Below are 27595 nucleotides of genomic sequence, written 5' to 3'. Positions count from 1 at the left end.
ACCCTTCCAGACCCCGATACGTCGTCAGTAGTCGTCGATTGCAGAAAACAGACGAGCCGCTTCAGGACAGAATAGCGGTTCTCTGTCGGCTGGAAACCCGCACTTTTTTCTGTTTGTTATAAATAAAAGGTATATTGCCTTTTAAAAATCATCCATTTGGAATAACAGTAACAAGAATTGGGACACGCCCACGTGTGAGCGAGCAACAATGGTATGAAATAGTTTAGAAAAAGAAATGATGCATATGTATGGATACAAGACAATGTAATGTTAACGTTTTAATCATTGATCGCAGCCGCTCCCAGTCATTCCTGTGAGTTTCCACTGCATGAAGATGAACCAGTTTAGTAACCAGACTGCAGTTGACAGTAGTTTGGTAACCCAAGCATTATCATCTAAAATGCCATTTAGCAATGCAACGCTGCCACGCTGCCATACCGGTTGGTGGTTATGTGATATCTGGGTTGGCCTTGTGAGGTCTTTTAAGTACAGTAAAACCCTGTAGGTCACCTGTCAATGCACCGCTGACTGTCTGCCAGTGCGCACTTCACCATCTTCACACCTACTCTTCTAAGAGGGGAACTTGGAAAGATGACAGAGGAAACTAAAGAGTCTAGTAAGTACACAAAGGTTATCTGTTTTGCCTAATTTATACTTCTGCAGAAATAACTGTACGCTCCAGTTACCTCACATTCTGTAAAACAAAAAGCCTACTTGTAGGCCCATGAGCTCCTCATCATCTTTCATATCTCATTTTTATTTATCAGCCATGGAGTTGTGTTGTGCCAAACCTTTATGCAACTATTACCACACGCTTATCACATTAATCAAACACCGCCTGACAGAGGATTTTGCAACCGTGGGTTCAGTTCTATATGTATCTGTATTTATGTTCAGTTCTATATGTATCTGTATTTATGTTCAGTTCTATATGTAGCTGTATTTATGTTCAGTTCTATATGTAGCTGTATTTAGGTTCAGTTCTATATGTAGCTGTATTTATGTTCAGTTCTATATGTAGCTGTATTTATGTTCAGTTCTATATGTAGCTGTATTTAGGTTCAGTTCTATATGTAGCTGTATTTATGTTCAGTTCTATATGTAGTTGTATTTATGTTCAGTTCTATATGTAGCTGTATTTTTGTTCAGTTCTATATGTAGCTGTATTTTTGTTCAGTTCTATATGTAGCTGTATTTTTGTTCAGTTCTATATGTAGCTGTATTTAGGTTCAGTTCTATATGTAGCTGTATTTAGGTTCAGTTCTATATGTAGCTGTATTTATGTTCAGTTCTATATGTAGCTGTATTTATGTTCAGTTCTATATGTAGCTGTATTTATGTTCAGTTCTATATGTAGCTGTATTTAGGTTCAGTTCTATATGTAGCTGTATTTAGGTTCAGTTCTATATGTAGCTGTATTTATGTTCAGTTCTATATGTAGCTGTATTTAGGTTCAGTTCTATATGTAGCTGTATTTAGGTTCAGTTCTATATGTAGCTGTATTTAGGTTCAGTTCTATATGTAGCTGTATTTATGTTCAGTTCTATATGTAGCTGTATTTTTGTTCAGTTCTATATGTAGCTGTATTTTTGTTCAGTTCTATATGTAGCTGTATTTATGTTCAGTTCTATATGTAGCTGTATTTTTGTTCAGTTCTATATGTAGCTGTATTTTTGTTCAGTTCTATATGTAGCTGTATTTATGTTCAGTTCTATATGTAGCTGTATTTATGTTCAGTTCTATATGTAGCTGTATTTATGTTCAGTTCTATATGTAGCTGTATTTAGGTTCAGTTCTATATGTAGCTGTATTTAGGTTCAGTTCTATATGTAGCTGTATTTATGTTCAGTTCTATATGTAGCTGTATTTAGGTTCAGTTCTATATGTAGCTGTATTTAGGTTCAGTTCTATATGTAGCTGTATTTAGGTTCAGTTCTATATGTAGCTGTATTTTTGTTCAGTTCTATATGTAGCTGTATTTTTGTTCAGTTCTATATGTAGCTGTATTTATGTTCAGTTCTATATGTAGCTGTATTTATGTTCAGTTCTATATGTAGCTGTATTTAGGTTCAGTTCTATATGTAGCTGTATTTAGGTTCAGTTCTATATGTAGCTGTATTTTTGTTCAGTTCTATATGTAGCTGTATTTTTGTTCAGTTCTATATGTAGCTGTATTTATGTTCAGTTCTATATGTAGCTGTATTTTTGTTCAGTTCTATATGTAGCTGTATTTTTGTTCAGTTCTATATGTAGCTGTATTTAGGTTCAGTTCTATATGTAGCTGTATTTATGTTGTTGTTTTCTGCCTGAGGGAAGTGTTTGGTTCTTGAGCTGCTTGATTCTGCACCATGTTCAACATCTAGTTTGCGTCTGTGTTGTTTGGTGCTGAGCAGGAAACATGCAGCAGGCTTATCAAAGTTTGTTTAGTTGAAAAGGGATGCTCCTGTGATGATGATGATGATGATGATGATGAAACTGAAAACTAAAAGAAAAGAAGCCGAGGCTAAAATGCTCCATAGAACTGAATAGTGAGGTAATAATTCTCTGTTGGTTTGTCACAACAAAGCATCATCGTTCACGTTAAACTTAAACTACATCCACACTAAACACTCTTTTTTTTTAATCACTACGATCTCCATACGCACAAGTGTTTCAGCACTGTTTCAGAAATAATCTCCGTCCATAACTATATATTGTATATATAAGTGGACGTTGTCATCATGACGTCACCCATTGGTTTGTGGACTGCTGTTTTGAAGACTCGAGTTTGGCGATTTCCCAGTGGCCACTTGGCTTTTTTGCAACCAATGAACTGCTTTTTGTCGTGGAAAAAAAATCTTTTTAACCTCCCTGTGAGAAATAAATCAGGTGACGAACTTCGTAAAGTATTAAAATCATATTTAATGAACAGACAATTTGTAATAATTCAGCTGAATGGATAGAGCTTTTTCCCCACAGATGGTTCAGAGTTCCAACAACAAGGAACATTATAACAAAGTATAATATGCACATTATCTAATTTGGGTTAAAATGAATATATGCAGGTTTAAGCCATACAAGTTATAACTAAGAGAATGGTATGATACATTTTTCCAACACTTTTAAGACACATTGGCTTTACTCAGCCGAACCGGAGCTTGCCGCCTGATAAAAAGGTCCATACTAACATGACCATTCACGTACATCGGCATGCGCATGTTGTTGTAAAGAGGAAGCAGATTGTCTAATCTGTCATTGGTTGCTTAGTTACAGAAAAGACAACGTATTATTGTAATTTCTATGAAAAAAAGGTCTTGGTCTTATTCATTTGATCCACTGTTAATGTAAAAGGAAATTCACATGAAAGTGCAGCTTTAAGGTTTAAAACACCAAAAAGCAACAATAAAAACTAAACTTCAAATCTAAATTTTTTTTTCAATTAAAAATGCATAAAAAATATTAAATAAAAAAAAATGCATGGTATAGTTAAATAGAATAGTATTAAATTAACTAACTAAACAGTAGTGCAAAGATTACCCAACAGCAAACAAACAGTGTAGCAGTGTTACAGTCTTTAGCCGGGGCTGATTTATTATAAAGTCTTATTGCAGTTGGCAGGAATGTTCTCTGCTGTCTCTGCAGTAGGTGGAGAGGGTGCTCCAGGTTATCCACTATGGATGGTCTGAGGGTTGGCACGCTTTTCCAGGCTGTTTTCCAGCATTGGTCTTCTTCTCTCGTCCCGTCCCGTTTCGCCCCGTCCCACACATATTTCTTCACCGCCTACTGTGATGCCACATGAGTGACATTTCAAACTATGCCAAGCATGTTAATGTTAAGTAACAGCCGGTTCACCCCGCCCTGCCCTAGAATCTGTCACTACGTGAATCCTGGTCGCTCTGCTCCCTCCCCTGAGCTTAAAGGGAATGACCCACAGCTGGCTCAATTGTCTCTAACTTACCAAAGCAAAATTAAAGATAAATACCGATAATGAAGCATAAAAACCAACACAAAAAATACAAATTCAAAAAGTGAATCCATTAAAGAAGTGCCTTAAACTTTCATTCTCTCTAGTGTCCACCAGGGGGCGACTCCTCTGGTTGTATAGAAGTCTAGTCTAAAATGACTCTACTTCTCTCTTGATTTATTCCCTCAGTAAACATTGTAAACATGAGTTTATGGTCTCAATCTCTAGTTTACAGTCTTCTTCAATACAGCATGATGTTCATTTAGTACATTATGGTCCATTTAGAGTCAAACAGACCTTAAAGCAGGGGATGCTTTAGGGGCGGGGCTACACGCTGATTGACAGGTCTCTACCACGGTGTTATCTGGTCTGTGAGTTATCCGTGTTTTTGTCTTACAACTTCAACCCTTTCACAGGGTGTTTTCTGTAACATTTTGGTTCACTAAAAATGTCTTATTTAGCATTTGGTTTACTTGGTTCCATTTTTCGTCAGTTGAGCGACTGCTACAGTGCTGAAAAATCATCACACATTTTTTTTGTTTTAATATTCATTTGGTGAGATAAAAATGTTGTTAAATGTTGTATTTTTTGCTTTTGGCCTTATATTAATTTCCAGTGTTCATCTTTTGTAACTTCGTTCCCTTGTTACGTTCGACTTGCAGCGTTTCTTCATTTGCGTTCTGTATTTGCGGTGCGTATGTTTTATGTATGTGTTGTCAAACTGTTTCTTGGTTCTTGGTTATGTCAACTTTAAGAATTATATTTGATCCATGCAAATTATTTAAATCATGGTCACTATCTGTTTGTTTGTCACAGATGAACGAGATCTTTGCTTTTTCTACTTGGAGATTTTATAAAAAGTAGATAATGATGAAGTCAAATATCAACGACATCAAATAAATAAAAGAGTTGCTCGCCATGTCTTTTAGTAACCTGAAGCTTTACTCTGTTAACCTGTTCATGTTTGTGTGTTTTTATTTTCTTTCAGTCTTTAAAGGAGTGGACCTCCACCCTAAAGTCAACAACTTTGTACACCACACCAGTGAAATCTCACTGGATCAGCTGATTGTGCGGCGAGGCCAACCCTTCAAAGTGACAATTAATCTGAGTCAACCTTTCAACCAAAACCTTTACCCACTCGCCATCTGTGCAGCAACAGGTCGGTCTTTCATTAAATTAGTTGTTAGAACAAAACTCATTTTGTTTGTCGATACTGTTTCCCCTGAACATTCATTCTTCAATAATTCTGTAAGAATTTCCTGAAAATTTGACCACATTTGCTCATAACCTGATCGAAAAATCAAATCAAACAAAACAGAATAATGTAATAATTCTACCAATAATGTAGTAAAATGTCCAAAACCTGTTACAAAAACATTATAGATGATGATGAAATATAATGTAATACCTTTCAGGTATATTTTTTTACTTTTATGGAGAAAAAAAAGTTGACCTTAATATTTAATTACATTTAAAATTAGAAACTTTTAGATCTTTACTTGTGTTGGGAATTCCATTGTCAGATTCCTGTGAGCGCACACCCTCATTGTTGTGCTCTGGAAAATGTCATTAGGTATTACATAATCAGTAAACATGTTATTAAAATATCAGTCGGGACATTCTGTTGCATTATTGGGTTTAATTACATTTTCCATCAGGTTAAATGCAAATGTTGGAATCATTAGGTAAAGACAGGTCTTCAAGCTTTACTCTATTTTCTCTTTTTTTGGTCTTTTCAAGGGATTTTCAGTGTTTTAACTTGTATTGTTTAGTTATAAATATATAACAGTATTGTTACAACAGTGAATAAATGTCTGACAGGAAAACATCCGACCGAGGAGCAGGGGACGCTGTCGTTCTTCAGTCTCCCAGGCCTCAAGAAACCTTCTCCATCAGCAAAGGCTGTGTGGAAGGTAGAGTTTCACAAGGACGCCTCCCCGCCAACAGGCCTCCTGGTCCTTACCATCACCCCGCCGGCTGACACCCCCATCGGGGAGTTCAACCTGGTTGTGAAACACCGGGACGAGGAGAAGACGCTGCCAACGCTGGTGGTGCTCTACAACCCCTGGTGCTCCGGTAGGTCTAGTACTAAAAACCACACCGTTAAAACGCTCTGGTACAAGAAAAAGCCCTGTGTGGAAATGTTATATGTTGTAGTTAAACTTGAAACAATCATGTTTTATAAAATCGTATCTTTTTTTGGGGAGGATTTTGATTCTTTAAGTAGCTAGTAATTAAAAAACGTATTGACGTTAAAAGGTGCTATTAATATTTCCCTCTGAGATGTCGATAACAAGAAGTAGAATGTTGCATGAAAAGTACCTCCATTTTATACATAAGCTCAGTACTTGCGTAAATGTAGAGTACTTTCTGTAGTTGCAGTCCAACACTGCTTTCTGTCTGTTACTTTTGATACATTAAGTACATTTTGCTGATAATGATCATGTCTTTTTTGCCTCAGTAAGATTTTAAAATGCAAAAGTATTTGAATACTATTTATACTGTAAACTGAATAATATCATCTGTCCGTCTGTATGAATTCACTCTCTGTAGATGACTGGGTGTATATGAAGGAAGAGAAGGAGATAAATGAGTATGTGATGAATGAAAAAGGAATCATCTACAAAGGAAGTAAAAACTACATCTTCCCTATTGACTGGGATTTTGGGCAGGTACTCTTACACACTCACACACACACACACGCGCGCACACACACACACACACACACACACACACACACACACACACACACACACACAGTCGTGTTTCCATCACATTCCATTGACTTACATTAATTTCCCAGAGACTTAGCCTAACCCTAACCATAAACGCTACTTGCCTATTCTTAATCTTCAACCTAAGTTTTACCTAAACATAACCAACCTGTTAAGCCCGACGAACCCAAATTTGGGTCCGCTGCAGCATTTACCGTCAAAAAAAAATAATTAAAAATCTGGGTAAAACAAACAATCTAAGACATTTTTACAAACTCCAAACACCATTCTACACAACTATTGTACGCAAATAAAAGATTTATCATGCACTTATTGTAAGTCGCTTTGGATAAAAGCGTCTGCTAAATGACTGTAATGTAATGTAATGTTATCACAAAATCACGTATTTCTAGCCATAACTCGCTCTTCTCCGAGTTAGCATAACAAAGCTAACGGTTAGCATAGACAACCAAGATAGCAAAAAGCACGAGCATTCGACACAGATTCCAGAACTACCATCAGATTGTCTCTCCGGTAAACCCTCACAAGGCTGTGAGCAAACAAACACCAGAAACACAATGCGTAATATCCTTCAAAATCATCCAAAGCTCCTTACCTTTTCGTTGTTCTCCTGTAAATCTCCGCTTAATTCCATCAACAATATTTCTACGTATTTCCGGTGCGTCTCTGAAATGTCCCCGTGTAGAAACAAGGGTCTGTCTAACAAGGCGCCGTGGGGGAAAAGATTTGATTTTAGGCAATCTTTTGCGCACGTTTCATGTAATGTGCCACGGTTTTACTCCTTACTGGCTAACGCTTCTGTCAATCAAAATCACGATGGGTTTGTTAGATTCTGTGGACTCAGACGCTTTTAAGGCGGGTCCAATGACTGAAATCGACCAACCATAGGCTGAGCTCAGAGACATGGACTGGAAGCCAGACGACAAAATCCCATGGATGACAGACATAAACAGGCTCAGAGAGGATCCAGGCTCTCTAAATGATGTCAAACTGCTGCATATGATAGATTGAACACTATTAGTCATAAAAGATGTGAAATATATAATTATATACTATATAAAATTACAATGGAACAACTGGAACCAAATGACATTTTGGTTGACCTCGGCTGAAATTTCTGCACTCTAATCTCTCTAGCTCTTGAATGCTTCACTTTATCAAAGAAAACATTGTGCAGAGAGACTCTCAACCCATTGGGCTATAATCTGGGAGAAGTTTGAGTTTACAACTACAACATTAAAAAAAATATATCTTATCAAAATTGGATTAATTTTAAATCGGAGATAAAGAATTTCAATTTGTGCTGTGTTCCATCTTAATGTTCTCTTAACCATTAACATATATATATATATATATATATATATATATATATATATATATATATATGCTGATATTTACAAATCTGAACAAATCTCACAAGTGTCAGCTTTCTAAAATATCAAAACTATTAAAATACACCTTATATTTAGACGAAATACACTCTCTTTACTATGGGTATGCAATAATCAAGGAGAGGCCTACAAATAGGCTTAGGGCTTAATTTAAACCAAGTCTTCACCTGAATGTAATGATTTATGTTTTGGGGACATCCATTTTGCCCCCAAAGGGAAGGTGAGTCCCCACAATGTGACTGTGTAAACAGATGTATGTCCTCACAACATTAGTAATACATGTACACACACACGGATACTAGTTACAATTCAATACAATTCAAGAGTGTCTCCTCTCATTCCTTCGGTTCAGTTTGAGGACAAGATGGTGGACATTTGTTTGAAGATTTTGGACCTCAACCACAAACACTTCATTGACCCGGCTGACGACATCTCTGCTCGCTGTAACCCCATCTACGTCGGCCGCGTGATCAGCGCCATGGTAGGACCTGCTCTCTGTGTCCACACACCTTTATAGCAGCAAAGCATTAAAGGGCGGACATTCACCAAAATGTTTTACTTTTTTAAAATCTTTTTTTGCTTAATTATAAAGTTAGAAACTAATAACCCTGTGTGACTGACATTCACAACTTAACGCAGACTTAATAGATTTTTAGAAAGAAATTATAAACCATTATTTTCTCACTTTATAATTAATCATCAGGTCAATTTAAATTTTACAAAGCCGTCAGTTTAACTTTAATCAAATAGTCGTACTGTCAAAAGAACAGCTCTACGGCATCATTGGGCTTCATGCAGTTCCACATATTGAAAGTTGAAATAATAGTTCTGTAAACATTTTTGCCATTAAAGAGCTCAAGTAGAAGACAGTGGATGTATACTAGAAAATGCATTTCCTGCTGAAAATGCGTTGGAATGCTGAAAACTGAAACTAATCGCAAAAAAATTGCTGAATATACAGAAATGGGAGACCACCTGTCTGAAAACTGTTGAATCCCGAAAGCATTAAACTGCACTGCTGAAAACCCTTCTAGTTGAAATGTCTAACTGGCAGACTTGGAAGCTAAACTGTATTGTTGAAAGAAGCTAAGAGCTGAATTACTATGCAGGAAAAGCTTGAAGAAATGGCGCGTGGGTCCTCTAAAGTCCTCTAAAAATCTCTAAGACCTGAATGTCTGTATGAGAGAGAGACACACAGAGAGAGAGGAGAGAGAGAGACAGCGAGTAAGTAAGTGAGTGAGTGAGAGAAAGAGAGAGAGGGAGGGAGAGAGGGAAGGAGAAGGAGAGTTAAAAAGAGAGAGAAAGAGAGCCTGAGACAGATAGAGACAGTGAGAGAGAGAAAGAAAAAAGTAACTTTCAAAATTAAGTAATTTAAAAAGTAACTGTAAAAATTAAGTAACTTAAAAAGTAACTTTAAAACTGAGTGAGTGAGTGGGAGAGAGAGACAGGCAGACAGACAGTTAGATGGAGTGAGTGATTGGGAGAGACAGACAGACAGACAGACAGACAGGAGGTCTAACAATCTTTCCCTGAATATCTCCAAGTCATGTGTGTCAGTGTGTTTATCAACGTCACTAATTAGCTCAGTCACAAACACCTGTGTGCGTGCAGCCTTTAAATGGAGATAAAGCTGTGAAACACCTGTGAAACAAATCCTCAAAACCCCCGTAACAGTAGCTCCTATTGCTCCGATATTAGAACTGGAGAGGAAGGATGACTTGAAGAACAGATCATGTGAAAATTGTGTCAAAAATAATGTCAAAAAAGTGGCTTCAGTGGTGATCAAGAAATGTTGTACGGTTATCTGTGCAAGATTTTTTGGAAGTAAGAATTAACATTGGTCTCTATGGAGCAGATAGTTGGTTTTCCTCTCAATTAGAGACTTTTGTGCCAAATGTGTAAATCTATTGGATTCCACAGTCAAAAAGTGTAAATGACATCAAAAAGCCCAAAATGTCAACCTGTTAAGCCCGACGGACCCGATTTCGGAAAAAAATTCAAAATCTGCTTAAAACAAACAATCTAAGACATTCTTACACACTCCAAACACCATTCTACACAAATAGTGTACGCATATAAAAGATTTATCACAAAATCACGTATTTCTAGCCATAAGTCGCTCTTCTCCGAGTTAGCATAACAAAGCTAACGGTTAGCATAGGCAACCGAAATATCAAACAGCACGAGCATTTGACACAGATTGCAGACCTATCAGATCGCCTCTCCGGTAAACCCTCACAAGGCTGTGAGCAAACAAACACCAGAAACACAATGCGTAATATCTTTCAAAATCATCCAAAGCTCCTTACCTTTTCGTTGTTCTGCTGTATATCTCCGCTTATTTCCGTCAACAATATTCTACGTATTTCCGGTGCGTCTCTGAAATGTCCCCGCGCAGAAACAAGGGCCCAATAACAAAGGAACCGTGTGGGGGATGGGTGTGAATGCCGGCGAAGTTGTGCGCACGGTTCAGGTGACGCGCCACTTTTTTACTCCCTACTGGCTAACGCTTCTGTCTATCAAAATCACGAGGGGTTTGTTAGATTCTGTGGACTCAAACGCTTCTAAGGAGGGTCCATTGACTGAACTCGACCAACCATAGGCTGAGCTAGGAGACATGGACTGGAAGCCAGACGACAAAATCCCATGGATGACAGACATAAACAGGCTCAGAGAGGATCCAGGCTCTCTAAATGATGCCAAACTGCTGCATATGATAGATTGAACACTATTAGTCATAAAAGAAGTGAAATATATAATTATATACTATATAAAATTACAATGGAACAGCTGGAACCAAATTACATTTTGGTTGACCTCGGCTGAAATCTCTGCACTCAGACCTCTCTAGCTCTTGAATGCTTCACTTTATCAAAGAACACATTGTGCAGAGAGACTCTCAACCCACTGGGCTATGATCTGGAGAGGTTTAAGCTTTCAACTACAACATTAAAAAAAAATATCTTATCAAAATTGGATTCATTTATAGTCGGAGATAAAGAATTTCAATTTGTGCTGTGTTCCATCTTAATTTTGTCTTAACCAGTAACATATATACTGATATTTACAAATTAGAACAAATTTCACAAGTGTTACCTTTATTAAAACACCAAAACTATTAAAATACACCTTATATTTAGACGAAAATCACTCTCTTTACTATGGGTTGCAAAAATCGAGGAGAGGCCTACAAAAAGGCTTAGGGCTTAACGGATGAAGTGGTGTCTGTAGCTGAAAGTATGAGGAAGAAGAAAGCTTTTAAAGTTAAAGGATTTGAAGATTTTCTCCATAGAGATCCCACTAAAAAAACTTGCAAAAAGCTTAATTAAAAAAGCATAAGAGGTTGAAACAAGAAAAGTCATAGCAGGAATGTCCTTAAAGAGCTGAACATTTTGATATTTGAATGGTTTCTGTAGCTTAAAAAGGAGATATGTGTCAAAAAACGTACGGAAGAAATATAATAAGCGGAAGAATAAAGATTCAAAGAACAATACTTGGAATGCTGAAGCAGCATTCCAACAATTATGGTAGTTTTCAAATAATAAAAAAAGATAAATGGCAAAAAATTCATAATTTAAAAAAAAAGCTACAAGAATGAGAATTTCCTTGTTTTCTTCCAGATCAACAGTCAAGATGACAGTGGAGTCCTGGTGGGATGCTGGGACGGTTCATATGGTGACGGGTTCAGACCGTCTCACTGGACCGGCAGTCACGCCATTCTTAAGCGCTGGCTCGACTACGGCTGCCACAGGGTCAAGTACGGGCAATGCTGGGTGTTCGCCGGTGTGATGTGTTCAGGTAACGTCTGTCTTTGCAGGTTCTCACACCTGAAACAACATCTGTAAAGGAGAATAGTAGCTCTGAATTGTCAGTCAGAAAACATTTTTGATACTCTGTTAATTGTTTGTTAAGGACAAACAAACACTGGTGGGTGCCAGCAACTCAAATGTTAGGATGGGCATTTTGACAAATAAACAAATTACATTTTCAGGCTGTGAGCTACAGGTATCTGACTGACAAGGTGTAGAGACATTCCTCAAAACTTCAGGCGAGGGATTGACCCCTGCTGCTTCATAGCTACCATAGAGCCCACACTGTCACTAACTGCACTCCCTAAATAAATATTAGAACAAATATTATCATTTAACTAATGTCATTAGGTAACACAAGCGATTTAAAAGTTTGCTGACGATATAAAATTTGTTTCACGTGTCTTAAAAAAGGTCAACAAGTGACTACTAATGTTCACGCTGTTCACGCTTCAAAAATCATTAAAATGGTGTTCATTTGTGAAGATTATCTTGCTGAAGAAAACGTGCAGGTATCATAAATGTTTGTTTGTCAACAACTTATTGTCTGCAATATTCCAAAACCCTAAAGAAAAATTCCCATTTCTTTTTTGTCGAGGGAAGCATGAGTGAGGCCACCTTAAATACTTCATACCTGCAGCACTCTGACTCATAATGTTGACACAGATCACATGACTCTTTTGGAGGATTTCTTGATATAGTAGCTAAATCCTATTAATAACAGCCGCCTCCCGATTGTCTCTGCCAACTCTATTTTTCCCTCATTAGGCGTTTTAACTTTGAAGCAGTGTTCTCTGTGGTTCAACAAAGCATGCTGTTTGTCAGTTCATGATTTTGTGCGTGTGTGTGTGCTTCGAGTAAAGCACACTTGCCAAGCAAGAAAAAAACTGTATGGAGATCAGGGAAAAAAACCTGCATGTGACTTGTATTTCAGTCTTTGTTGCTTTGACAGTAAATTGTCATGATTTCGGCACCGTGGCAGCTTAGCAAAGAGGTTACAACATGCAACAACAAAGAGAAAACTTAACAACAAGCAATAAACTAGTTTATATTCAGGTAAATGTCTAGTTACATTTAAACAAAAGAAGGGCATTGTTTCTCTACCAGAAAGGTGTCATGTTGCTTGTTTGAGTCACTCAAATCTTCATGTTTGGTTCCAGTGATGCGCCTGCTGGGCATTCCGTGCCGTGTGGTCACCAACTTCCAGTCCGCCCACGACAACAACAAGAATCTGAGCATTGATGTTTATCACGCCGACTACGGAGTCCGTGAGAGGCCATCCCACGACAGTGTTTGGTGAGACACAGAGGCTTCAATATCTTAAGTCTCTTAAAGTTAAAACACGTCACACAACTCTTACCCGGTACACCACAATATCCCTTTAACGTTGTGACCAGTTGGTGTTGTACAATTTTTCAATTTGGTGGTTTTGCACCAGAAATAGTAGTAGCTGTCTGAGGGTGAAATAAAATGCATTTTCCCATTCCAAACTTTTATCTGAATAACACAGTTCAAATTTAAGAATCATTTACTTTAAACCTTCAATAACTCACTTTTTTGGCCATTTGGGGTTAACAGAAAGTGTCTTTTCAGTTGATATGGCACATCCAGAAGTTACGTACATATCAAAGTGATCATTCATTGGAGGAGTTGTGTTTTATCCTGATGAATCTACGACCAATATTCACTCTATTTTTAGCTCCGTTTTGTTCTTGTTCTGCCTGCTGTAGCTGAAAAACAAGGCTGTAAAAGCCGTGAAAATGAAAGAAAACAATGAGCTGAAAGTCGCTCCATAGAGCTCAGGTGATAATTCTCGGTGTGTTTTTGACTTAAAAGTGGTCATGTGATCTGTTGTAAAGATATTGATTAAAGTCATGCAAAGAATGTATAGGTTTCGTGAACCGACTATGCCAAGGAATTATCAGGTCAAAGGGCTTCAAGGCATGAACTCGTTCACACTAACCAGAGCGAAATGACAACTTTTTAACTGAAAGGAGGAGCCAGTTTTATTCGATCAGGTATGATATTAAACCCATTCTCAGGCCTATTAACATGTCAACATCTCGGCTCCTTATATAACAGCAACTATAATAACAGTCTGGTGTTGTTTGGGTGTAACGACTCGCCCTGAGAGCTTTTAATCCATCAATAAAGAATGATGTTATGTGGTGGTTCATTTTTAGACTGTGATCTGTGGGCTTCAACTTCTATCTTTATCTTTTTAATCTATTTTCAGTTTGACATCCTGGATGTTTATCCTTCAAACTCATATTGTAGACCTTTCTGTCTGTTTTTCTCAGAAATTTCGTCTTCGTTTTCTCCACATATCAGTTCAGTGAGTATAGTTAGTGACAGTGTGGGCTCCATGGTAGCTATGACAGCTTGACGGAGCAGCAGTGGGGGGTCACTTCCTTGCCTGAAGTTTTGAGGAATGCCTCCGCACCTCGTCAGTCAGGACCTGTAGCTCGCAGTCTGAAAATTACATTTTTGCTCTCTGCCATTGCTCCGCCTACTGTGTTCTTGGCACAAAGGCAACCTTTATACTTTGCAACATGGTTAATTTATGTCTTTATTTATGTAGTTTTTTATGCTGTAATATCATTAGCAGGATGTCTTTTGTGAATCAGACCTTGAGACGGGGCAGATATCAACATGAAAGGGATGCGCAGTTTATGGATTCTATCAATGGCCACAATCTATTCTATGAGGTTCCCCAGCTTGGCCTGCAGACCGTTTTATGAAGCTTTTACAGTCTATACCTCAAAACATGAGTCAAAGAGTGACCCACTGTGGTCTATCAGGACTAGACATGAACATCGAGAACTTCATCTTTTAACAAAAAGAGGAACATATCAGTCAGTGCTGAAGAATGAATCCAGTGTTCTAGTTTGAGTGGTTTATCTTTTGCTTTATTCCAGGAAGAACTTGATATTTTAAGATTTTGTTTGTCTTACGTATTTTACAATCAACCTGATGACAAAAACTTGGTTTTCAGCAGTTAAACTTTTGAAATGAAAAATGTTGGCATATCCATAGCTCTGGGTTTCTCAATGAGGGAGAAGGAGTAGATAACAAGGAAACAGAAGTATTTGTATGTCTTAAAACATGTCCAAAAGGGGTCTTAAAGGAATATTCCAGACTATGATTGTTTAATGTAATACTCCAGTGGTGTATTTCAGATCTACTGCAGTGCTGCAGATTCTGAATGTTGTTTTGTGTTTTAGGAACTTCCACGTGTGGGTGGAGGCGTGGATGAGGAGACCAGACCTGGCAGAGGACGGCAAATATGACGGCTGGCAAGTTCTGGATCCAACACCACAAGAGAGAAGTGACGGTACAGACTCTCCATAACATTTGTTTCTACTATGAGAATTTGTCCTCTGGGGTTCATAAATGTGTTCAGAAGGATGTTCATATTGTGCTCAGGTTTTCTAGCAAGATCAAGACTATCAGACACTGAGGGCCTTGACAAAGCATTGGTTTGACGACCTGCGAATGAGACCGGGCTGAATATGCACAAGCAAATATAAAAGGCAAACAAATCAATTCTCTAAGATGGTGGAAAACATTATTGATGTTATGATTAAATGTCAATGGTTGTGCAATCTAGTCTCAAGGGAGCATAAAGCACCATGTTGTCCTGATGCTTAAACCGGATTTGCTGGTTTGTATTTCATCTCCTGCACCTGCAGCAACACACACACACACACACACACACACACACACACACACACACACACACACACACACACACACACACACACACACACACACACACACACATATCAATGCCCCAAATTACTATTGTTATTAATCGGCTGAGTTTTTTTCTCTCTCTCTGTTGATTAATCATTTTGTCTATAAAATGTGAGACAACAGTGAATTCCAGTTTCACAGAGCCAAATGTGAAATCCTCAAATGTTTAAGTTTGTTCCACCAAAAGACCAAACTCCAAAGATATTTAGCTTACTAACTCATATGACAAAGAAAAGCCATAAGTCCTCACATTTTAGAAGCTGGAACCGACAAATGTTTGTCATTCCACTAAAACAATTACATCAAAATAGTTGCAGATCAACTTATCATTTTAGTTCTACACATGCATGGAACGCAACCCCTTCAATTCATTGATTTTGTTGTGAAAGCCACTTTAAACTAAAGTTTTTGTTTTAATAGAAATTAAACATTTCCAGTTGCTTTCATTGCGGTGTCATTCCTAATTCAACGAACAGATGACATTTTAAAATCCTACAGATACTGTCTTTAAATCGCATTACACCAAACTACTTTATTTCAATATGTTAACGTCTCTCCTCCTGTAGGTGTTTACTGCTGCGGTCCAGCTCCGGTCACAGCCGTCCTGAGCGGACAGATAGACCTCAAATATGACATCCCGTTCGTCTTCGCTGAGGTCAATGCCGACTGTAATGACTGGCTGGTCAGTAAGCAGATTTAGAGCCTAATCTCAACATCACATTTAGTGTAAAAAAAAAAAGAGAACCAGCCTAAGCCTAATGTATTTTTGTTGTTTCTATTGTCTGTGTTTGTGTGTTCTATCAGGAGAAAGCTGATGGTTCAATGGTGAAAATCTTTTCTGACACCAAGAGTGTCGGTCAGAATATCTCCACCAAGCGTGTCGGCTCCGACAAGAGGAATAACATCACCGACAACTACAAACACAGAGAGGGTTGGTTCACCTGACAAACACCTGTTAATGCTGCATTATAGACCTCTGCTCTGTTAGGAAACATGATGTAGTACTTTTGTGGGTGAAACATAGGACGAGGAAGAATGATTCTCTGAGGATGTTAGTTAAGCAAGTTTTGTTGGCTTGTTTTCTATAGTCACTCAAGAAAACACAAGTTTCTCTCAAAATGTAAAGTCACTCACTCTCTGGGGGCCTCGAGCGTCACTTGATAAAGTTAACGTTAACAAAAGAGACCATATTAGCAAACCCTACCCTATAAGCAGACTACTTTGCTGGGAGGAGAGCAGACGGGAGGCCTGGAGAAGACAGTTGGCTAGTTAACTAGCGAGCTTGTCCATCCCCATAGGTTGCAAGATTAGCAAGGTCGCTAGGTAACTAGCCAGCCGTTAAAAATGAGTAAAATCCAACAAGTTAATGTTTCATCCACACACTCTTGTCTCAGCTGGATAAGCACTTTGCTATCACCAGATAAGTGACAACTTCACTCAGATCATTTTCTGTAACCAATGTTGCATGAAAGTATGGCGGAATTTGCAAGCTAGCTAAGTAGCCAGTTGTCCTCTAGTTAGCGTGGTTATTCCACCCTGCTTTAATGCTACGCTGGTTAGGCCAAGTTCACACTTTATGACTTTCAAAGTCATCCGATAGTTCCACTGTTCACACTCCATCATTTGCTGTCTTGCAATTGGGAGTCATGAAGTCGTCGTGGTTTTCCCCGATGAGGTCTCTGAAATAAGTTTTGTAATGAAAACACATGCCAGAAGTGACACGGTCGTAGCATAGCCTTCTGCGTGAGTGTGCTGTGGTGCAACAGCCGTGTCAGATGAGGAGGTTAGCAGAAGGCTATGCTAAACTATTAGCAGCATTTTGACATTGGCTGTAAAGGGTGTCTATAGTAGTTTAGGAAATTGATGGAATCCCCATATTTACAGGATCTGAAAAGGAGAGGTCTGTCTTTGAATACGCCACCACCAGAGACTACTCCAGAGTTGATGAAGAGATGGAGGAGGACGAGGAGGAGGACGAGGAGAATGAAGAGATGGAAGAAAACAGAGAGAATGAGGAGAGCGGGGAGAACATTGAGGTTGAAGAGACGGAGGAGGGCGCAGAGAATGAAGAGACGGACGAAGAAAATGAGAGTGCTGACGAGGCGGAGAATGAGACAACAGAAAGTTGGGATAATGAACCCCCCGTCAGCCCCCCACAGCCAACTCCGCCACCGCAAGTGTTTATGCATTTTGAAGAGGTGCGTCACAGAAAGTGAAGTTTCCCTTTAGACTATTGAATAGGATGTTTCATATGTTATTTTTTTTTTATCTTTGCTGTTTCCAATCTTCTTCCCCTCATTTCTGGCCACAGAATGAAAGAAAAAAAACTAACCATCAAAATATCAACTTTCTTTTTTTTCTGCTTTGTTGTGAACGAGTCACACCTTGTGAACGAGTCACAATACTCGATTTTAGGGCCACTGTTCTTCAGAATATACATCAATGGCCTGTTATTCGTTTGCAATGATGTCGAAATCATGATGTTTGCAGATGACACCATGCTATACACTCACAGGAAAAATGCATCAGAAGTCATCATTAAATTAAATCAGGAAATGTCTCACTCTAAACATTGGAAAGACTGTAGCTACTTTTCCAACAGATACAATCTTTGGGATTATCTTGACATCTGCATGAACAGCAAAAAAAAATGTATGTGGAAGAAGTACAACAAAAAGACAGAATACCAAAAAATTATCTGCTTTTACCTTTGATTGAGGTGGCAGTCATCACTTTATCCTCAAATTCTCTTCGTCAACATTTCTTTTTTGGGATTTTAAATGGCCACTTTTTTAAAATTTTATTCAAAATAGAATCAGTAATGGCAAGGTTAAACTTCAACAACCCAGATCTTTTAAACCTAAACAAACACACATCTTGTAACTGTTGTTACCTGTTATTTACTACTTGATCAGAGACTAAACAAACTGGATTTCTTTCAATAAGTGTATTTTGGCCTTTTATCAATGTCTCATTGTGTGGCGCTGCAGGTGACCCCACCGATCAACGGTAAGGATGTGAGCTTGAAGCTGGTGCTGCAGAGTAAGAGCACTGCTGCCAGGCCGTTGTCCATCAACATCAGGGTCCAAGCCATGAGATACAACGGCGAACCGGCTGGGAACATCCAGAATGAGGTGAAGGAGAAGACACTGCAGCCTGGGATAGGTGAATCTTCTTCTGTGAACATGTAACTGTTGAATTTTGGATGCAGATACCTCAGAAGGTTGACAAATAAAACCAAAACTTTCTGTGTGTCTGGAAAACTATGTTTTTGTTGAATTTGTTGTGAACCGACTCTTCTCTTCCTCTGCCTCTTGGAGATCTGGTCATCCCTATCCGGATCCCGTTCTCGGACTACCGTAAACCCATGCTGGAGTGTGACAGCATTAAGGTTTCAGCTGTGGTCATGGACAAAGAGAAGCCAGATTACTCATACCTGGCTGAGGATGATGTCGTGCTGCTTGACCCTCCCATCACCATCAATGTCAAAGTAAAAAAAAACTCAAATCATAAAGACATGTCGTCCAGCTTTGTTCAGCTGTTTGTCACACAGCTGTTTGTGTCTCTTTTCAGGCTCAAAGTCTAGGATTAAAGTTTAAAAATGAACAAAATATTAGAAAATATATATAACAACACTAAAGCCAAGCAATTGGTACTGTGACGCCATACATAGGCACAGCGGGGCTTTGAGATAAATACTCATGTCAGCATGGCAACATGCTCATAATGACACATTTAACATATATGTTTACCATCTTAGTTTAGTTTGTTAGCATGCAAACATTCCCTAATTGGCAATAAACTACAGCTGATGGAAATGTCATGAGCAGGTATTTAAGTATTGAATGTAGTAAACGCCCGTCCGCATCACTGCTGATGTCGAAAAAGAATTCTGTTTGGTTACTGTAAAAAAAAAAGCATTTTACAATCAATAAAACTGTATAAAATGATATATGAATAAATATTATAATATATATTATAATTATACATAGAAATACAATTTTAAAATCAATATTTTGTGTCATATCATTTTTTTCTTTAATATAGCTGTCTAATAAGCAGGATAATGCACAACAATCCTGTCATTATTGTGCAATAATAACCATCTCAATGTACAATATTACTAATAGTACTTTTACTTTTGGTACTTCAAGTACATTTGGCTAAAAACATACAACCCTTTTTATTTTGGCTTTTCTTTCCTCTCCCGTCTTGGTGCATGATGGGTAGTCGTTTAAACAAGTTGCCGTTTTGTTGACTGACTGTATTTGAATAATCTGTTCAAATGTGTGTTCCAGTTTCCCAAAAAGGTCAGAGTGAACCGTCAGGTAATAGTGGAGGTGATTTTCAAGAACCCAATCAACGAGACGCTGACACAGTGCTCTCTGACTCTCTCTGGAAGCGGACTACTGCATGATGAGGTTAAAATCAAGTGAGTGTGAGTGAGTGAGTGAGTGAGTGAGTGAGTGAGTGAGTGAGTGAGTGAGTGAGTGAGTGAGTGAGTGAGTGAGTGAGTGAGTGTGTGTGTGTGTGTGTGTGTGTGTGTGTGTGTGTGTGTGTGTGTGTGTGTTTGTTTGTCTAACATAACCTGGCCGGGATGATGAATGCTTTTCATGGTGTTAGGCTGGTTACAGTAAAGGTGCAAATAACAAATAGATATTTTATTACAATATGTAGCAACAATCATTTTAATTGTCAATCACAAAATACTAGAGCAAAAAAATATCTTATATCTTAGTTTTGAGATATGCAACCACACATTTCTAGTGTTCTTAGAAAGTATTCTTAACGATATGAAAACAAATTGAAGCTGCAACCAACAAGTTTCAGGCATTTTTATTGATAAATAAAACAAAATACATTTACATGATTTGTTTTAGTGATGCGTGTGTTTGGGATTAGGCCTTAGAGTTGTGATGTTTCAATATCAATATGAAATATATACCGACACAAAAATGTTTTGGTTACCATACCTAAAATATAAAAATGATTTTCAACAAAACCTTTTTTTTAATTTAACAAAATATTCAATGTTGTCCAAACACAAGCAGGTGCACAACAACATCATCTCAATAAAACTCATCAGAAACATTTTGACCTAAATCAGGAACCGTCTGATCAAAGGATAAGATTAAGATTATGAATCCGATGAGGCATTTGATGTCAACATGTGTTACTTGATGGTTTTTAATACTTGGTGCTATATGGACATATTTTAATATTTCTTTTCTGCTCCGAAAACCCAGCCCTAGTCTGATTCATTTTATTGCACAACACTGCATCAGTTATAAGAAGTGTCGCCCATCCAAAATCTGGATAACACCAGGCAACGTAAATACACCCACAAACTTTACTCTTTGTTACCCACAGGATTCCAGATCTTAAGAAAAACAACCGAATACGCGTGCAGTTCCCGCTCATTCCCTACAAGATCGGTAAGAAGACTCTGGTGGCCGACTTCGACTGCTCCACCTTCAGAGACATCAAGGGCAGCTGCACCATCAATGTCAAGTCGTCCATTTATTGAGCGCTTAGTAAGAGTTACATACAGTCACTCAGTTAAAACTCTTAATGTGCCATTTTCTAAAAGAAAGACAATAGGGTTGTTGTTTTCATTAAAATATGCTGGTGGTGTATTATAACAGCTGCTGCATTTTTTCTGCCACTACTACTCCTGCTCCTGTGTGGTGTTGTGTAATATGAGAGCTGTAGAAAGAAGCCATTGTGCCACATGCAGTGACAGCAGGGTATTTTACACTTAAACCAAACACTTTGATGAATTACCAATATCTACTCAGTTGCGACGCTGCTCAACAAACTCATTTGCCGCAGTGATTTCCAGCTGTGGAACCTGCTGGAGAAACGTTGTGTTGCCGATGCTGAAAATAAATGACACACTTTTTGCTCCACATCCACTGAAATGAGAATATGTGAGGAGCCCAGTATTACCCTACTGTACCTTTAGACTGGTGGTGACGCTTCAGGTACGAGCTCTTATCAGGAAATCATGTAAAGTTGAACGTTTTGCATGAATGCCGCTAAATCTCATTCACAGAGGGATTGTTTCAGGGTCCACTTCAACCTGCAGTCTTCTGAACTTTTAGCTTTAGCTGCACCAAACAAAACCAACCCATTGATTCTCTATACATGCTTGGTCCTGCTTCTTGGAGGAGGTGAGCTGCTGCCAAAGTTTCTCCTTGTGGATAAAATAAAGATTAACAGACCAAATGATGTGTAAGCTGTCTTTGTCTTTATTTACACGTTTTTATGGTTTTATTGAAAATGTCAGTAATATGCACAAATAAAGTGTTACTGAAAGCCATGTGCTCTTTGTGTCTTTAATAGTGGCGCTACAGATCTTTATATAATTATACTGCTGTGATAATTAAATGAAATGTGTTGCTTCAAAGATAAGAAAAACAAAAATGATTCATGTAACACAATGTCACGGCTATTCATACAAACTTGTCTATAGTTTTTTGCATTTGTCAAGTCAAATATTAGATAGTTTTAGCTCCAATCAAAGAAGGAAAAATAGCTCTTTGTCCACACTAAGATCCTAACATGATGAGTTAACACAAATCCAAAAAGACAAATCTAAAGTCCCCGATACACAATATAAAACCTTTACAACATGGGCGGATGATAAGACAATAGGCCCCTATGCACAGATGTGATAAAGGCCCCGACCGTAAAGAACTGATTGATCAGCAGCTCATTTCTATGCATGCACTGGTACTAGGTGCTATGATTAGTTAGGGAGGTATGGGAACAAAAGGGACAATTCGGAATCCCAGAAAAGAAGTATCCGAATCGTCATAATTGTTCCCGACCCGAACTGCCATTTCTCCTACATTTGTATGGGCTGACAACTTAGTCCATTAATCCCAACCAATATGGCCCTTTTTTCCCATCGCTCCCAAACATCATCTCCACAGTCCTTTGGGCTAAGAAGCTGAAATTTGCACTGTAATTCCCCCTTTACCCATAGTTTCAGTGGTGTGAATTGAATTTGGAATTTCCATCTAGACATTTTTGGCATTTGGCCTAGAAAATTTCCATAACACAATGGGCTGAGAAGCTGAGATTTGTACTGTACTATCTCCTTGACCTATAGATTCACTGGTATGAAAATTGAAAGGATTGGAGAAATAGAAATTATTTGAAATCTCAGGCAAAGTAGCATTTTGTTTTTTGCTGAAAAATTCAAATGTGTCCGATTTGCTTCAAACTTGGAACACTGAGTTTACTGTTGCCAGACATGCTTCCACTAGAGTTACAGCATCCTTGCCTTGAGCATTGCTAATAAAAGTTGCTAATTAATTATAGTAACATTTTGGTACTGTGTGCTATGATTATTTGGAGAGTAATGAGAACAAAAGGGCCATTTGGGTTGTGATAATAGGCCTACATGACAACCCAATCAAATTTTAGTAACGTTTTGGTATTGTGTGCTATGTTTATTTGAGGAGTAATGAGAACAAATGGGCCATTTGGGTTGGGATAACTGGCCTAAATGAGAGCCCAAGCACTGGTACTAGGTGCTATGATTAGTTAGTTACTTTTGGGAACAAAAGGGACAATTCAGAATCCCAGAAAAGATGAATCCGAATCGTTATAATTGTTCCTGACCCGTCGGGGACGGATGGGCACAATTGAGCTATATTGCATGGGACTATAGGACTACATTGTCAGCCCATACACATTTTTGATCCCATCTTTCCCAAACAATATCTCCACAGTCCTTTGGGCTAAGAAGCTGAAATTCAGACTGTGATGATTCAGATTCAATGATGTGAATGGATTTGGGAAATTCCAACTAGACATTTTTGGCATTTTGCCAATTTCTGGCCTCTAATATCTCCACAACCCTTTGGGCTTGGAGCCTGGAATTTTGACTGTACTATCTCTTCATAGGCTAGATCCAATGGTATGAATTCTCAGTCAATTAAGCCCGAAGCATAGATTTGCCTGTTTAGACTGAAAATTCAAAGTCCTCCGATTTGCTTGAAACTCATCAAATGTAGGAGAAAGGGCAGTTTTTGAGTCATAAGGATCAGTTCCCTTATCACTACAAAAACGGCCGTTTCTACTACATTTTGAATGGGCCAACCATATAGGCCAATAATCCTAGCCCAAAACTCCCAAATGCCAGCAGGCCAGTTTTTACCAATCTTTTCTCTTAATTTTTCTACTTTAAAGCAAGTTAATGAAATTGAACCTTGTCATATTCAAAGAGGGGCATGTGAACATTAAATGCCTAAAATTTGGTGCTCGTTGCTGCAAGTTAAGGTCCCCAAAAACAGGCCCAAAGGGCTTAATTGGTGCCATATTCCCTTATATTTGGAAATTATTTGAGCTATGAAAATATTGACATAGTCTCTCAAATATTGGTCCAAGAGACCCCAGATTTCCGACAGACTTGTTGTACAGGCCTTACAATAAGGTCACATGACCAAAATCCCTCTAAATATTCTAGAATCTTTTTTTACCTGGATCAAACTCAGAGAACAGCATGGTGTCAAGGTCGATAAGTCTGACACCCTGGAAATAGTTTTTTTCTAAACGTGTTGGAGCCCTGATTTTTTTATATGTTGTACCCACGCCCTCTCTAGCACTCTCTAGCATGTAGCATGCCTGCGCGGGTGGAATGGCAGTTGGACTACATTTGATCGATAGTTTTTATCGGATAAATTGAATGGGAAATGATATCCCAAATGTCTTTCCTTCAAACTTCTCAGGACATGGTTGAAACTGCTTGGAAATTGCATGAAACATTTCATTTGAGGACTTAAATGATTACCTTTTTCAGCAAGTCTGCACACCCTCTGGAAAGCTATCTTCTTCCAACAACATGTTAATGACTTGAAACTACTTGAACCTTGAAGAGTGTTCTCTTGTATCCACCATATGTCAATTTAATGTGTTTTTATAGGACCCAAGTACTGAATCTGGAGTAACCTTTCAAAAAAGGCCCGTTCCCTAATATCCCAAAAACTGCCGTTTTGAGTAAATTTGTATGGGCTGGTCATGTAGGACAAAAGTTCCCTTCCTTCAAATGGCCATAACTTGTCAGAACATGGCTGAAACTGCTTGGAAATGGCATGAAACCTTCCTGTTGATGACTTGAATAAGCCCATTAAGCAGCAAGTCTGCACACCCTTGTGAAAGCTATCTTTCTCCAGGAACTTGCTATTGAGCTAAAACCAAGTGATTCTTAAAGACTGTCATCTGTTGTCCACCATTTTTGATGGAATATCAATTACATGGGAAAACAGGTCCAAAAGGCAGTGGCACATTTGGGAGAGTTGACCCCGTTCCATTTTTAATTTGACCTTTTTGGAAGCATTTGGTATATCAACTGACGTGTCCACGGTCAAACTAGGCACCGTATAGTGATAACTGACACATTTCCATGTTTTCCAATGAAAGTTATGCATAACCCACCCATTTCCTAGATTTCCAATGAAAGTCGTACTTAAAATCCACAATTTCACCCATTCGGCACTTAGTCCAACCTTTTCCTAGGTTTCCAATGAAAGTCGTACTTAAAATCCATAATAGCACCCATTCAGCCTTTCAGCACGTAAAATGAGTCAATACCGCCCCCTATAGGATTTGGTAATCGAATACACATTTTGCCCCAAAGTCCTTATTTGGGTGCATCGGAACAATGGGATGTCTTACGTTCGGCAAAAACATTTGAGACCTAAAACCTTGAGACCACGGCTCACCGCCGTAGCTTCGGCAATAGAAGCTTTGAACATCGTCCATTCCTGTTTGATGCCCCCAACCTCCACAGGGATGCTAGAAAAGCTCCGCCGGAGGTGTGAGTTGAAGATCTCCCGGACAGGGGCCTCCTCCAGATGTTCCCCGCACTACCCGTTTGGGCTTACCAGCTCTGTCCAGAGTTTTCCCCCACCCTCTGACCCAACTCACAACCAGATGGTGATCAGTTGACAGCTCCGCCCCTCTCTTCACCTGAGTGTCCAAAACATGCAGCCTTAGATCCGATGATACGATCACAAAATCACCACGTACACTTATGAGCATCCTTATGCTCGAACATGGTGTTCGTTATGGACAATCCATGACTAGCACAGAAGTCCAACAACAAACGACCGCTTTGGTTTAGATCAGGGAGGCTGTTCCTCCCAATCACGCCTCTCCAGGTATCCCCATCGTTGCCCACGTACGTGTTGAAATCCCCCAGCAGAATTATGGAGTCCCCTACTGGAGCCCCATACAGGACTCCAGTCAGGGTCTCCAAGAAGGTCAAATACTGTTGTTTGGTGCATATGCACAGACAACAGTCAGAGTTTTCCCCCCCATAACCCGCAGGCGTAGAGAAGCGACCCTCTCGTCCACCGGGGTAAACTCTGATGCAGCGGCACTCAACCAGGGATTTCTGAGTATCCCCACACCCGCCTGGTGCCTCACACCTCGGGCAACTCCAGAGAAGAAAAGAGTCCAACCCCTATCCAGGAGTACGATTCCAGAACCGATGCAGTGCGTAGAGGTAAGCCCCACCAGATCTAACTGGTAGCGTTCCACCGTGGCAAATCCGGCCACCAGGCGCTCGATGTCGGGCCCTCCGACTGGGCCCTCCGACTGGGCCCTCCAACTGGGCCTGGCTCAAGACGTGGGCCCCGGGCTTCCTCCGGGTAGGGTCTCCTCGACTCTTCTTTGATTTTCCATTGGGGTTTTTGAACCATTCTTAGTCTGGCCCTTCACCTGAGACCAATTTGCCACGGGAGACCCTACCAGGAGCTCTAGGCTCCAGACAACATAGCCCTCAGGGTCATGGGGGCACTCAAACCTCTCCACCACGTTAAGGTGATGGTTCCCCGGAGAGAATTTATGGACAAAATAACAGATACAATAAGATGAAAAAATTATGAGTAATCTATTAAAATCAAACCTCTATTTATTTACATGTACAGATCAGAAACTCCAATAGAAACCAGGACAGCCATGTTCATGTTTTCTCCACTCACTCCACTCTGTTAACATTCCCAATGGATTAAATATGGAACGCAGCCCTAATATGACTTTTTGCAAAACATCAAATAAAATGTACATATGATTCTGTTATATTGTATTATCACATTGTAGTCTTTACACTCAAATTCTAGATCCTAAGAAGGTCACAAAAGATTTTTGTAAAAACATGAAAACCTGCAGAGCTTCTTTTAAGGTGTGTACAATTTAATGTGACATCATAATGCCCACGCTTAATCTGTCTTCCTGCGTCACATTTTGTTTCGAAATTCAGAGAAATCCTGCTCTCACCACCATCCAAGTGAGAATACACTCCTATAACAGTAACAAGAATTGGGACACGCCCATGTGTGAACAAGCAAAACGGTATGAAATAGTTTAGACTCCTCTTTAAAAAAGAAATTAGGCATGTATATGTATGGATACAAGACAATGTAATGTTAATGTTTTAATGCTTGAGTCCCAGTCATTTTCTGTGAGTTTCCACTGCATGAGGATCAACCAGTTTAGTAACCAGTTTGTAAATATGCCTCCTGCATCTTTATCAGCACAAATGGACAATATAATGTATTCTATGAATGGTTTACTTTCACATTTCAGTGTGCAGACCGTCTTCACATTCTTTTTCATCATTAGTATTTACGGTTGCATGATTTGAGCTGAGGAAGCGCCGAAACACTTCACACAAACTTTTTGGATTGTGGGCCGATAGACAGAAAGATATGAATGTAAGAAAGGTTTTTTGTTACATTCAACAGGGGACATTACACTCCTTAATTGTTGTGCCCATATATTCAAATATAAATTTAATTGAAATTAATTCAATACTTTTAAAATATAATTGAGCACAAACACTTAAATATATTGTGATGCAAATGTAAAATGTAAGATGTAAAAATACACACTAGTTTATTTTTAAAAAATCACCACGGACCATTTTAAAAGGGCAGGGGACCGCAG

The 27595-nt window shown here is 38.8% G+C and overlaps 1 protein-coding gene across 1 annotated transcript; it reads left to right on the top strand.

Annotated features, from left to right (window-relative positions):
- Positions 1–506: 506 nt before the first annotated feature.
- On the top strand, positions 507–21877 carry LOC137867980 (protein-glutamine gamma-glutamyltransferase 5-like). Its single transcript, XM_068704484.1, has 15 exons — positions 507–616; positions 4932–5102; positions 5765–6019; positions 6497–6615; positions 8422–8550; positions 11690–11867; positions 13039–13174; positions 15103–15212; positions 16201–16316; positions 16439–16565; positions 17519–17832; positions 18625–18799; positions 18955–19124; positions 19933–20066; positions 21005–21877. Exons 1-15 carry the CDS (start codon positions 592–594, stop codon positions 21159–21161), a joined length of 2316 nt encoding a protein of 771 aa, XP_068560585.1. The 5' UTR covers positions 507–591; the 3' UTR covers positions 21162–21877.
- Positions 21878–27595: the final 5718 nt, after the last annotated feature.

This window comes from Cebidichthys violaceus, unplaced genomic scaffold, assembly GCF_023349555.1.
Source record: "Cebidichthys violaceus isolate CVI_PGR_0920_01 unplaced genomic scaffold, fCebVio1.0.p SCAF_93, whole genome shotgun sequence".
Lineage (NCBI taxonomy): Eukaryota > Metazoa > Chordata > Actinopteri > Perciformes > Stichaeidae > Cebidichthys > Cebidichthys violaceus.
The sequence above is the reverse complement of the archived record's forward strand: the minus strand, read 5'-3'. Positions and strand labels throughout refer to the sequence as shown.

Coding starts and splice junctions, on each gene's coding strand:
- LOC137867980 (XM_068704484.1), top strand. CDS start 592: ATGACAGAGGAAACTAAAGAGTCTA. Junction 11,868..13,038: donor CGCCGGTGTGATGTGTTCAG/GTAACGTCTGTC, acceptor GTTTGGTTCCAG/TGATGCGCCTGCTGGGCATT. Junction 17,833..18,624: donor TGTTTATGCATTTTGAAGAG/GTGCGTCACAGA, acceptor GTGGCGCTGCAG/GTGACCCCACCGATCAACGG.